A 13,362-nucleotide genomic window follows, 5' to 3' on the forward strand; every position below is an offset into this window, starting at 1 on the left:
CTGTAATTTGAAAATAGTCTCTTAAAAGAGAAAACGTAAAATGGAAACGCAAACCAAATGCACCCTTAGTTTCTAGCTTATGTCCTTGCAAAAACACATAATTTTCTATTTAAAAAAACCCTTTAAACTATCAGAAAAACTGTAGACTAGGTCCTATCTTTCTTATTGCAGACAATATTTCTCTCTCTTGTATTTGTTACTCATCTTCTTTACCTTTTGATGTGAGCTAGGGACCGCAAGCGTCAAAGTCAAGTCTAACGTCAAGCCCTAAGAAAAATCCATTGATAGTCGAGGGCGGTCCGATGACTCGAGCAAGGACGAAGCGAGTAAAAGAGGCGATGAGATTGCTCGTCGAGGCAACTATTGATGAAATCATGTTTGGGACTACAAAAGGGACAAGTTTTATGTTGGGGTCGAAGGCTCAGGAGACTTGGATTAACATGTTAAAGGCGGACAAAAACGGAGTGGAGAGCCAAAGCTGTGCGATCGTACAGTACAAATGGCCTGCGGTCGCACAGACCTAGGCCGAGAGTTGAAGGAGGCCATACTTCAATTCCATGCAGATGCGACCGCATGGTTATTTTCAGAAGCGTTTTTTTATTTTTTATTTTTTTGCGATTTTTCTAGTTTTATTAGAATTCTATATTTAATTGATTTCTTACCATATTTAGGAGATTATGCACGAAATTACCTAGATTCTTAGGACTAAAATAAATACTCTTATTATTTTCATTGTAAGAAAAGACTTTTGACATATTGATTAATTGAAAGGCTTAATTGCTTTCTCTTTGTTCTTCCAATTGAACAACTTTTAAATTTATCAAAATCTAATTCTTATGGCGTTCAAATCAACCAGGTGAGATTCCATAATTTTGCGTAATTAAGAGGTCCGCACATCTTCGGCGATTCGAGTGCTTGGTTCCCGATTTATTGAATTCGAATCCAAAACCTTGCTTTGACTTTTTTAGGAAGATTTTCATCTTGTTTGTGGGTTCCGTAGTGTTTGCCTACGATGGTTCACATCAATCGGTATCAGAGCTTGACTCCAATTCAAGGTTATATCTCTTTTTATTCTTGTTGAGTCAGTTATTCTTATTCTTTACTATTCTTCTAGTCCGTTAGTATTTAAAGTCTTTAATACAAAAAAGTTATAAAAAAATTTTAAAAGTTGTTCTTGGATTCAATTTACATCCGAATCGACTTCCGTTTGTTGTGTTAGTTTTGTTTTTTATTTTTCTATCTCAAGAGTAAAAAAAAAATTACTATTCATCTGTACAGTAAAAAAATTTGTTATTATTATTGTTGATCTTAGAAATTACTGAATTCTTGAGTCCATTTATTATTTTGTGTCTAGTTTAAATCTTCGGTCAGTAATTTCCTTTCTTGTTTTGCGTTCTTGGGTCAATTTCTTTACTTCTAGTTTGAATTGCTAGTGAAATTGTTCTAAATTCCTTGGCCTTGTAATCTCACTCACAATGATTTGAATTCCATGTGATTAAATTTATTATTGAGTTCCAAAATTTTTTTTTTTGGAAACTTGATGAAAGCAACGAGTGGTAAAAGACGGAGTGATGAGAACAATCAAGCTATATTACGAGTGAACAATTGTGAGGCAGAAAAATAACTTAGATTTAGGATGTCTGACACGGAAAGATCGTGTTCAGGTAGAATTGATGATCGGGTTTCCATGCTAGAGGACTTGGTGCGAAGGATTGAGCGGATATGTGTAGATATGAGGATCGGATGGGTAGGCAGGATGCATAGGGAGAAAGGCAAAATCTATTGCCTGCCAATACACGAAGGGGAGATCTTAATGCTCGGAGACAGGGTAGACGGGAACCTAGGATGGATGAGTTTAGTGAGTTTGAGGTTGATAGTGGGATGGATGAAGATGCGATGTGGATGTGGATTTTGGAAGGGGTAGAAATAGAGGAGTTAGGCAAGAAAGGAGAGGTAGGAATCTCGGTGGAGACGAGGTGGATGGGAATTTGAGAGGTGGATGGGAATTTGAGTAACATTAAAATGACCATTCCTTCGTTCAAAGGTGGGAGTGATCTAGAGGCCTACTTGGACTGAGAGAAGAAAATCGAGTTAATCTTTGATTGCCACAATTACTCGGGAGAGAAGAGGGTGAAAATTGCAGTTCTTGAATTCACGGATTATGCAATCACTTGATGGGATCAGGTGGTGACTTTGAGGCGGAGAAGTGGAGAGCGACCTGTCAATACATAGGAGGAACTGAAAACTACAATGCGGAAGAGGTTTATACCTACTCACTACTACCGGGAGTTTCATCAAAGATTACAAAATTTATATCAAGGCTCCAGGAGTGTGGAAGATTACCATAAAGAGATTGAGACACTAATGATTACGGCAAATGTGGAGAAGGATAGTGAAGCTACCATGGCTTGGTTTCTGTGTGGGTTGAATAGGGACATTGAAAATATAGTGGAATTGCAGCACTATGTGGAAATTGAAGAAATGTTACATCTGACAATGAAGGTCGAGAGGTAGTTGAAGCGAAAGGGAACAACAAGGTACCAATCGGGATCTTCGAGTTCTAATTCTTTTGGGAAACTGAAGTGGGACAATAACAAAGGAGAAGGAACTGTTGCAAGAGGAAGAACTGAGGTACCAAGAGGCAAGGAGGAGAGTGCTGGCAAGGCCATGCCAAAGGGGAGTTGCAGTCATCAAGAAATAGAGACATCAAATGTTTTCGTTGCTTAGAAGTGGGGCACATTGCTTCTTAATGTCCAAACAAGAGAATCATGATTCTGCGGGACAGCGGGAAAGTGGAAACTGAAAGTGAGAGTGATTATGCAGACATGCCAGAATTGGAGGATGTTGATGAAGAAAATACAACGGAGTATATAGTTAACAGTGAGTTGTTAGTCACAAGGCAAGCTCTTAGTGCTCAAATCAAATCGGATGACTTGAAGCAGCAGCGAGAAAACATATTCCACGTGCGATGTCACGTCAATGGCAAGGTATGTAGTGTGATAATAGATGGCAGTAGTTGGACTAATGTGGCTACACTAATATGGTGGAAAATTGGGTTTGACACTGTTAAAACATCCTAAGCCTTATAAATTACAATGCCTAAATGGATGTGTGGAAGTTAAGGTGACAAAAAGGGTGTTGATTAATTTTTCCATTGGTAGATATCGGGATGAGGTAATGTATGATGTTGTACCTATGCATGCGGGGCATATCTTGTTAGGGAGACCATGACAGTACGATAGGAAAGCAATGCATGGTGGGTATAAAAACAAGTATAGCTTTGTGAAAAATGGGAGGACTATCAATCTTGCGCCATTAACACCAATACAAGTATATGATGACCAAATCCAATTGAAAAATGCAGAAGAAGCGAGAGTGGGAGAGTTTGGGAAAAGGAGAGAAAATAGTTAAGTGGCCAATAGAGAGAAAAAGAGAGTGGAGCCACACGAGAGAAAAGAAAGAGAGTCTTCCGAGAGGAGAGAAAAGCCGAAACAAAATTTCTTTGTGAGAGGGAGTGAATTGAAAAAGATAATAGTTGAGAGGCAACAAATGATACTGTTGGTTTATAAGGAATCACTCATCAACTTTGGGGAGCATAACACATCCCTCCCTAATTTGGTTATTTCTTTGTTGCAGGAATTTGAAGACGTGTTTCCGAAGGATGTGTCTAGTGGGCTACCTCCCATTAGAGGAATTGAACACCAAATTGATTTCACACCTGGCGCTGTCATTCCAAATCGATCGGCTTATCGAAGTAATTCAGAGGAGACAAAGGAGTTTTAGAGGCAAGTTGAGAAATTGATGAGCAAAGGATATGTACGGGAAAGCATGAGTCAATGTGTAGTACTTGTGTTGCTAGTGCCAAAGAAAGATGAAACTTGGAAAATGTACGTAGATTGCAGAGCCATCAACAACATTACGGTAAAGTATCGTCACCCAATTCTTAGGCTAGATGATATGCTAGATGAGCTACATGGTGCATGTATTTTCAGTAAAATTGATCTTAAAAGTGGGTATCATCAAATTCGCATAAGAGAGGATGATGAATGAAAAACGGCTTTTAAAACTAAATATGGATTGTATGAATGATTAGTCATGCCGTTTGGACTCACAAATACACCAAGCACTTTTATACGGTTAATAAATCATGTTTTCCGTGTTTTCATTGGAAAATTTGTTGTAATATATTTCGATGGCATTTTAATCTATAGCAAGAATCTTTATGAGCATGTAGAACATTTAAGATATGTGCTTGTGGTTTTGAGAAAGGAACAACTTTATGCCAATTTTAAGTGTGCTTTTTGCATGGATAGAGTTGTGTTTCTAGGCTTTGTCGTTAGTGCTAATGGTGTAGAGGTAGATGAAGAGAAAATAAAAACTATTAAAGATTGGGCGACACCTAAAAACATAACCAAGGTCAGGAGTTTTCATGGATTGGCTAATTTTTTATAGGTGTTTTGTTAGGGATTTTAGCACAATCACCACACCACTAACTAAGATTGTCAAGAAAAATGTGGGGTTTCAATGGGGGGTAGAATAAGAACATGCATTCAACATCATCAAAAATTGTTTGTGTAAAGTACAGATTTTAGCACTTCCTAACTTTGACAAAACTTTTGAGATTGAGTATGATACATCAAGAATAGGTATTGGAGCAATCTTAATGCAGGATAAGAGACCTATAGCCTACTTTAGTGAGAAGCTAAGTGGAGTAGCTCTCAACTATCCTAAGTATGACAAGAAGCTCTATTCACTTGTTCGAGGTTTGGAGACATGGTAGCATTACCAGTGGCCAAAAGAGTTTGTAATTCATTCTGATCATGAATCACTGAAACATTTGTGGGGTCAAGGTAAGTTAAACAGCGACATGCACACTGGATGGAATTTATAGAAATTTTTCCATATGTCATTCGTTACAAACAAGGTAAGAAAAATGTAGTAGCAGATGCATTTTTGCGAATGTATGTGCTTTTAACTACTTTAAGTGCAATTGCTTGGTTTTGAGTACATTAAGGACATGTATGCTAATAATTCTGAATTTTCTAACATTTACAATTCATGTCATAAGGGAGCTGTAAATAAGTTCTTTAAGCATGAGGGGTACTTGTTTCGGGAAAACAAATTATGTGCTCCTAATTGCTCTATGCGTGAATTATTGGTTAGAGAAGCACATAGTGGGGGTCTAATGAGTCACTTTGGAGTAGCAAAGACTTTAAAAATATTAATTGAGCATTTTTATTGGCCTAAAATGAAAGTTGATGTGAAACGAATTTGTAGTCGATGCATAACTTGTAAACAGGCTAAGTCTAGGTTTTTACCTCATGGGCTTTATACACCTTTGCTGGTACCTAGTGAATCTTGGGTAGACATCTCAATGGATTTTGTGTTAGGTTTGCCTAGGACAAAAAAGGGCCGGGACTCGATTTTTGTAGTGGGGGATAGGTTTAGTAAGAAACACATTTCATTCCATGCCACAAAACTGATGATGCCACTAACATTGCAAACTTGTTCTTTAAAGAAATTGTGCACTTGCATGGAGTACCTAAAAGTATTGTGTTAGATATGGATGTAAAATTTCTTAATCAATTTTGGAGGGTCTTATGGAATAAGTTAGGCACGAAATTACTATTTTTTATAACTTGTCACTCACAAACCGATGGACAAACTGAAGTAGTAAATAGGACCATGATACAACTATTGCGCACTGTGATTAATAAGAATTTGAAGATTTGGGAAGAGTGCTTACCTTTCATAGAGTTTGCATATAATAGGGCCACACATTTCATTACATCGTTTTCTTAATTTGAAATTGTTTATAATTTTAATCTTATAACACCTATGGATTTAATATCTTTGTCTGTGAATGAACGAGCTAGCTTGGATGGGAAGAGGAAGGCCGAGTTAGTGAAGTCACTCTATGAAAAGGTAAGAGAGCATATTGAGAAGAAGAGTAAGCACTATGCAGAGCAAGCAAACAAGGGCAGGAAGATTGTTACATTCGAACCATGAGATTGGGCTTGGGTGCATTTTAGGAAAGAGCGATTTCTAGAACAAAGAAAATCAAAGTTGTTGCCACGGGGAGATGGACCGTTTCAAGTGCTTGAGAAGATCAATGACAACGCATACAAATTAGATCTTCCAGGTGAGTATAACATTTCAGCAACTTTTAATGTGTCTGATCTTTCTCTCTTTGATGTAGGTACAGATTCGAGGACGAATCCTTTCGAAGAAGGAGGGGATGATGTGAGCTAGGGGCCGCAAGCGTCAAAGTCAAGTCCAACATCAAGCCCTAAGAAAGATCCGTTGATAGTCGAGGGCGGTCCGATGACTCGAGCAAGGACGAAGCGAGTAAAAGAGGTGATGGATTGCTCGTAAAGGTAACTATTGATGAAATCATGTTCGGGATTCCAAATGGGACAAGTTTCATGTTGGGGTCGAAGGCCCAAAAGACTTGGATTAACGTGTTAAAGGCGGACGAAAACGGAGTGGAGAGCCGAAGCTGTACGACCACACAGTACAAATGGCCTGCGATCGCACAAACCTCGGCCGAGAGTTGAAGGAGGCAAGACTTCAATTCCATGCGGCCGCATGGAATTGAACCATGCGACCACATGGTTATTTTCAGACGCGTTTTATTTTTTATTTTTTTTGCGACTTTCCTAATTTTGCTAGAATTCTATATTTAATTGATTTCTTACCATATTTAGGAGATTATGCACGAAATTACCTAGATTCTTAGAACTAGTATAAATACTCTTATTAATTTCATTGTAAGAAAAAACTATTGACATATTGATTAATTGAAAGGTTTAATTACTTTATCTTTGTTCTTCCAATTGAACAACTTTCGAACTTATAAAAATCTAATTCTTGTGGCGTTCAAATCAACCCGGTGAGATTCCATAATTTTGCGTAATCAAGAGGTCCGCACATTGTCGACGATTCGGATTGCTTGGTTCCAGTTTTATTGAATTCGAATCCAAAACCTTGCTTTGGCTTTCTTGGAAAGATTTCCATCTTGTTCCTGGGTTCAGTAGCGTTTGTCTACGTGGGTTCATAGCACATTTTTAACAAATTTAACCATTTAGGAGTTGATTACTCGTTGTTTTATACAGCTATTATTTGTACAGTGAAAATGGAACTTCGTGTAGGAGAACTGTTTACAAATATACATTTTGTACAATATTTTGACATGGAATTGGTTTTTATCATGTGATAGTCTGAATTTTTTTCATTTTTAATTGTCTTTTCGATTTCAAAAATTGCAGGGGAACTCTTATTCAATGTTTCGTTATTTTTAAAGATCAGAGTTACAAAAATTAATTTTGGAAATTCATTGTATTGCTTGTGAGTTGGTTGCTTATAGCTTGGATATTTTCATTAGCATTTTGTAACAGGTTTGAAATGAAAAATGAGTGTTGTGAAGAATTGCAATATTACAAAAACCGTGATTCCATATTTTTTGAAGATTACGCAAAAATCTTTAAGCGCACAATAGGGAATTAAATTTTGTAGTTATTATACTCCTTGATTTTATTCTTTAATATAATAGTACTAATCAAATAGCAAGTCACAATTACACAAACTTATCATATGAAAATGGTTAATGCTTATTGTAAAGAAAAGAAATTTCAGAATTCTTACAGATGTGTTTGAGATGGGGTGAATTAAAATATTGCAAAAAATAACCCACTCACCCTGTATGTGTGTATTTTGTAAGAGTTCTGTACAATAATTTCTGTACGAGTAGCATTGCTCTATGAAAAATTCCAGCACTGTTTTCATCCAAAAGAATTCATTACAAGACTGTTTTATTCTTTATTTATTTATTTATTAAATTTATCCTAGTTTTGTTTGTGTTACAAGGTGCATGAATTACTTTGCGGGTAATCTAACAATTATGCCTTAATTTTGAGATGCACTTTTGTAGCATTGCAGTTGTGAATAATCCTAGAAAAGATCGATTAATCGACTGAGACTCAGTCCTCTACGGTCACTATGGCGTTATGCATGTTGATATCATTTTAGTTGCATAAAAGGAGTAACTTTCATTTATTTAAAGGATTATAGGTGAAATTGTTGACCCAAAAAATGTGTTATTAGAATTTCAACCTCGTCCCCTCCACTTGAACATCACCTGCACACCTGATCACCCCGTTAGAAGGCAAAGGCCATCAATCAAGAAAAAAGTTTGCATTCGTTTGCATTTCGACGATCAAATCAACAACCGAATGAAATATAAAAAATGCAAGAGACGGGTGAGGGGGTTTGGTTAGGATTAGAGAACATACTTTTGTGTGAAGTGAAATCATGTATATATAAAGAAGTGGAAGTGGGCCAAATGAGTTTAGTGAAATGGGTCCAAGTTCAAGCCCAATATGCAATTGTTTTAATTAAATGGGCCCAATCAATTAAATAATCAATGCCACATCGGCCAATTGGGGTCCCTCCATCACGCATATGCCATGCAATTTATAGGTGTAAAAATAGTCTCCAGAGTCTGAGTCGTACGTTCATGTATGGGTCAAACTTTGAAATATAAGCTGTCAAATAGATGAAGTTTTACAGATTGCCTTGAAAATATGAGTAGTTTTAATAAACAAGGACTTACGAACTACCTCAAAAATATACATCGATGTCAAATGGATGAGATTACGTGGACAATAGAAACTGTGTCGTGTTGTGTTAAAATATTTTAGTTGTAACATGAAATTGTGCAAGTATTTTGAATTGTAATTATTTGAGATATTTGATTGCTGGTACCACATTATTAAAGGCTATGAAACTGTATGCAATGAATGCGAACTGGTAGGACAAGAAGGAGTATGTTTAGATCCTAGCGAGCTTCTTAACATTGGCAAGATTCCTATGTTTAAGATAAGGAAGATGCCGCACAAACACGTTCCTATCTGGTAATATTTACCACAATTTATCTTACTAGTAAATTAACATTGTTTACCGTCCCTAATGTAAATACTTATCAAAAAGGACAAGAAAGTTGGTGTTGGGCTAGATACCAACTACCTCTTGGGGGCAATGATGATAAGGCCCAAAACCATTTTCTATTAAAACCTACAATTGCCCAATAACGTGACCTGACCCAATTACCCGAGCCCAATTGTACTAAAGCCGTGTTTTAATGTGTAGCACTTTTATTGTTGCAGCCTCACACGATTTCTTCTTTGTTTGAGGAGCCACTTGGACCGTTAGATTGGAATCTAGTCAATGGTTGGAAGCCGTTGCATAAATACTGCTTTTGCTGCCCTATTCATTCATTCTTTTTGGGGGGATGTTTTGTCACTCTTGCTCTGCCTTTCGTGTTGATCTTCCAATCAGAGATTGGCAGTTGGTTTTTTTCTGATTCTTTATGTAATCTTGATACTTTGTGTACTGATAGGAGGTGGTGTGAGTTCATCCATCCTTTTGTTTCCTTTAGTCAATAAAGGTGTGCTTGAGGATTCGGGTTAGGGTTTTGCTTACACGGATGGGTACAATTCGTTTTTGTTCTAAGCCCAATTGAAACGTCTTCATTCTTGATGCCTTGGATGTATCTTGAGAAGCAATAAATGAACTCTTGTGTTTTTAAATTTTCTGTGATTTTTCTTAAGTTAAATGAATATTTGGGTTCGATACTTTGTATAACAGTTGGATCCAAAAAATGTCACAGACCCATATGATGAGATATAGGTATATTGTTTTGTGTTACAACCGGCAATATTTGTGTAGTAAACATGAAATGCAATGCATATAAATACTACACGTTTGATCTTGTCGTACATTCTCTATAATAATATCGTTTTATTCATAGTGTTGCATTCATACACTATTGTAACTTTATGTGCATTTTTGGTGGCTATCAACCGACATGATTAACACAATAGACAAGTATAAAGCACACTTTGCATTGAGTTGATATTCACTCCCGTGTCTAAGAGCTAAGAACAATCTTCTCAAGTCAGGTATAAAATAACTTCTCATGAACACGACCAGTAACATAAAAAACACATTTAATCCTATTTTCATACTTCTATTTTTCAAGTAGAAGAAAACGAAAAATTAAAGGAGAATAAATCAAGAAGTCACTTAAGAGATTCAATATTTTTCATCTTCTTTTCAATTATTCAATTTCGGGTGATGTTATAACAATTATTTTATATTGTTGTATTTAATTAGATAATATACTAATCGTATAGTTGTTAGAATAACGTTGGACCCTACTTTTGAAGTCTAATTTTTAATTCCAAATTTTACATTAAAGTGTGTGTTTGATTTTGAATGACTTTTAGGTATTTAATAATTTTCAATTAATTGATCGCTGATTGAATTGTCTTGTGCTTATATCGGCATTCGAGAGAATGAATATGAATTTTAACACATAGTAACAATTATTATATAATTCAATAGGAGATAAAGATATACCACCATACTGTATGATTCTTATGATGATCTTGCTATTTAATACTTCTTTTCATGCTTACATTTTTTTTATATAGAAATATAGGAAGATCACATGTGAGGATATGTTTAATTCTATTCGAGAGCGATCATTAAATGAATTAGGAATATTAATTTTCATATTTGAACTTGTGTTGTCTTGAATTCATATTAAAATTGATAAAAATATGGAGTTTCATGATTCAAGTATTTGTTCAGTTGCTTGAGCTTCATAAACACTTCCAAATTAATTAGTTAGAATAGCTAATTTAGTATAAATATTAGATCTCTAATATGAAACTCCTTCAAATATCTTACTATTGGTTTAAAATTGACATTTATTGAAAATTAGATTAAGTACTTAGTTCTCTTGAGAATGATACTTTATTACTTGCCTAAAATATCTTGCCATTATATACTTTTAGCACATAAAGTTTTTGGTGCCATTATTGCAGATTAAGTTATTTAATTAATTTTAATTAATTTTTCCTTTTTTTTTTTGGGCATCTGGTCTACTTCTTTTCTTGATTTATTGAGAAGAATGTAGCAAAGTAAAATACTAGAAGTAAATTGAGATGTGGGACCCCAAATTTTATGAAAACATGACAATGGGGGAGCTCACGAGTCTTGATCTCTTTAAAACGAAAAAGTATAATAATGAGAATAACTAAGTACAAAATGTCATCGAAGTTGATAACATATATATGGGAGATTACTTCCTTATGTAAAGAATGGAAATCCAAATAACTTCGGATGATCAAAGCAACACATAGAAGCACTAAAAATATTTGGCATGTTATTCTTCATATATTTTATATTTTCCAGCTTCCATATAAATTCTTTGAACAAGGATATGTGGATAAATCGAGGAATTAATCTCTATTCTTAATAAATGATATCAAAATGTCACGTCATTTGAAGTAGTGGAGCACAAAAATCTATGCATAATATCAAAACTTGATGTTGAGAATTTCGATGAAAGTTTCAATTTTGACTTGCAGCATTTGAAAGTCAATGTGGATTAGATTCAGTTTCGATTGTACAAGGATTTGGACTAATATTAATCCTATTTTGGACAGATATGCACAATTTGGATACTTGAAGAAAAATAGTCCAAAAAAGGCATATAAGTTTGAGCTAATTGCTTGAGTCAAAAAATGGAGATATTAACGTTGTCGCTAATATTGTGTCCCATTTCGCCATGAGAGACATGGAAAACCTTTGAGAAGGAATGTTCATTCTTCTGGAAAGTTATCGTGACAAATGATGTGTTCTTGTTAACAGATTTACAAATTTGCATATGGGAATTAATTTGGCATAGATGCATAGTGTGTGATGGGATTTATGTCAAGTGGTAAATGAACTCCAAGGAAAGCCAAACATGTAGGTTGTACCATAAATTTCAAACAAGGTTGTTTCACATGAACAAATGAAAATTTTAAAATTCATGGATTCTAAAAGTATGTGCACTTTTTATATTGGATTAGATGATTCGGTTCTTTAGAATTACGGCCATAAAAGAAAAGGTCTCCAAAATATTTCCAAGTTGACATGATGGGTGGAAAAGACAGGAAACATTTCATTCAATTGGGAAGAGGCAGGAAGGTCATTGTACAATTCAATGTAGAGACATTTAGAATTTTAGCCATTGTTGAGCCCATCATGTCAACTTGTCTTATGATCATGAAGTATACTATTGACAACTCTATCAGGCAGAGCACATCTGATACAGGTAATGCCAAAGAGTATCTTGAGGCTGTTGGGAAGAAATTTACTAAGTTTGACAAGGCAGAAAAGGAAACTTTGATGAAACTTCTTATTACCACAACCTATGATGGAGTTAGTGGATTTAGAGAGCATATTATGAAGCTTACTCATTTCTTTTACAAGCTGAAAGGAATGAAAGTTGAGTTAGCAAATAATTTTCTTGTATGGCAAGTACTTGAATCCTTGCCATCACAGTTTGATGCACTCAAGACTTCTTATAATGCTCAGAAAGAAGAATGGGACTTGAGTGAAATGACTGCTATTGTAACTCAAGAAGAAGAGATGATAAAAAAGGAAAAGTCTCATGTTGCTTTCATGATAACTACTGATAAAGGGACGAAGAAATTTTTCAAAGGTAATAGTAGCAAATCCAGTTAGATGAAGAAATCTGGGAGACCTCCTCAACAAGCTATCATGAGTGTTCCAAATAGGCCTATGAAGGAAGGTTTCAAGGGTAAGTGTAGCTTTTGTCATATTTTTGGGCACAAGAAGGTTGATTCTAGGAAGTTTAAGGCTTGGTTAGATAAGAAAGGTACACATTCGATACTAGTATGTTTTGAATCTAATCTAGTCAATGTGCCTTCTGATACTTGGTGGCTAGATACTGGTGCAACCATTTACACTACAAATTCTTTGCAGGAATTAAGGAACCGCAGAAGACCAATTGACATAGAGTCAGTAGTAAACATGGGCCATGGGGTGAAGGTTAAAGTTGAACATATTGGAACATTCAGACCTATTTTGGCTTCTAAGCACGTTTTGAACTTGTCTGATACTACTTTTATACCTTCTATTAGAAGAAATCTCATCTTTGTTTCTATTTTGGATAAATGTGGATATGTTTTTCATTTTGGAAATGGAAATGCTACAATCTATTATAATTCTATTGTGGTTGGTACTGCTACATTATATGATGGTTTGAATAGAATTAACTTGTTTCCTGCTTTAGATTCTACTTCTTCTAGCGTTTCTGTTGTGAATACTGTAGTTGGTTCTACACGTACTAGATCTAATGAAAACTTTTCCATGTTCTGGTATAAAAAGTTGGGTCATATTTCTAAAGAAAGAATGGAAAGGTTGATTAAAGATGGTATACTAGTTGACTTGAATTTCTCTGATTTTGAAACTTGTGTTGCTTATATCAAAGGGAAGCTTCCAACG

The 13,362-nt window shown here is 35.3% G+C and overlaps 1 protein-coding gene across 1 annotated transcript; it reads left to right on the forward strand.

The window, feature by feature from the left end:
• The first annotated feature begins 11,985 nt into the window (after window positions 1-11,985).
• Window positions 11,986-12,579, forward strand: LOC111372006. The gene has a single exon (XM_022994146.1). It carries the CDS (start codon window positions 11,986-11,988, stop codon window positions 12,577-12,579), a length of 594 nt encoding a protein of 197 aa, XP_022849914.1.
• Window positions 12,580-13,362: the final 783 nt, after the last annotated feature.

This window comes from Olea europaea, chromosome 23 (genome assembly GCF_002742605.1).
Source record: "Olea europaea var. sylvestris chromosome 23, O_europaea_v1, whole genome shotgun sequence".
NCBI classification, from domain to species: domain Eukaryota; kingdom Viridiplantae; phylum Streptophyta; class Magnoliopsida; order Lamiales; family Oleaceae; genus Olea; species Olea europaea.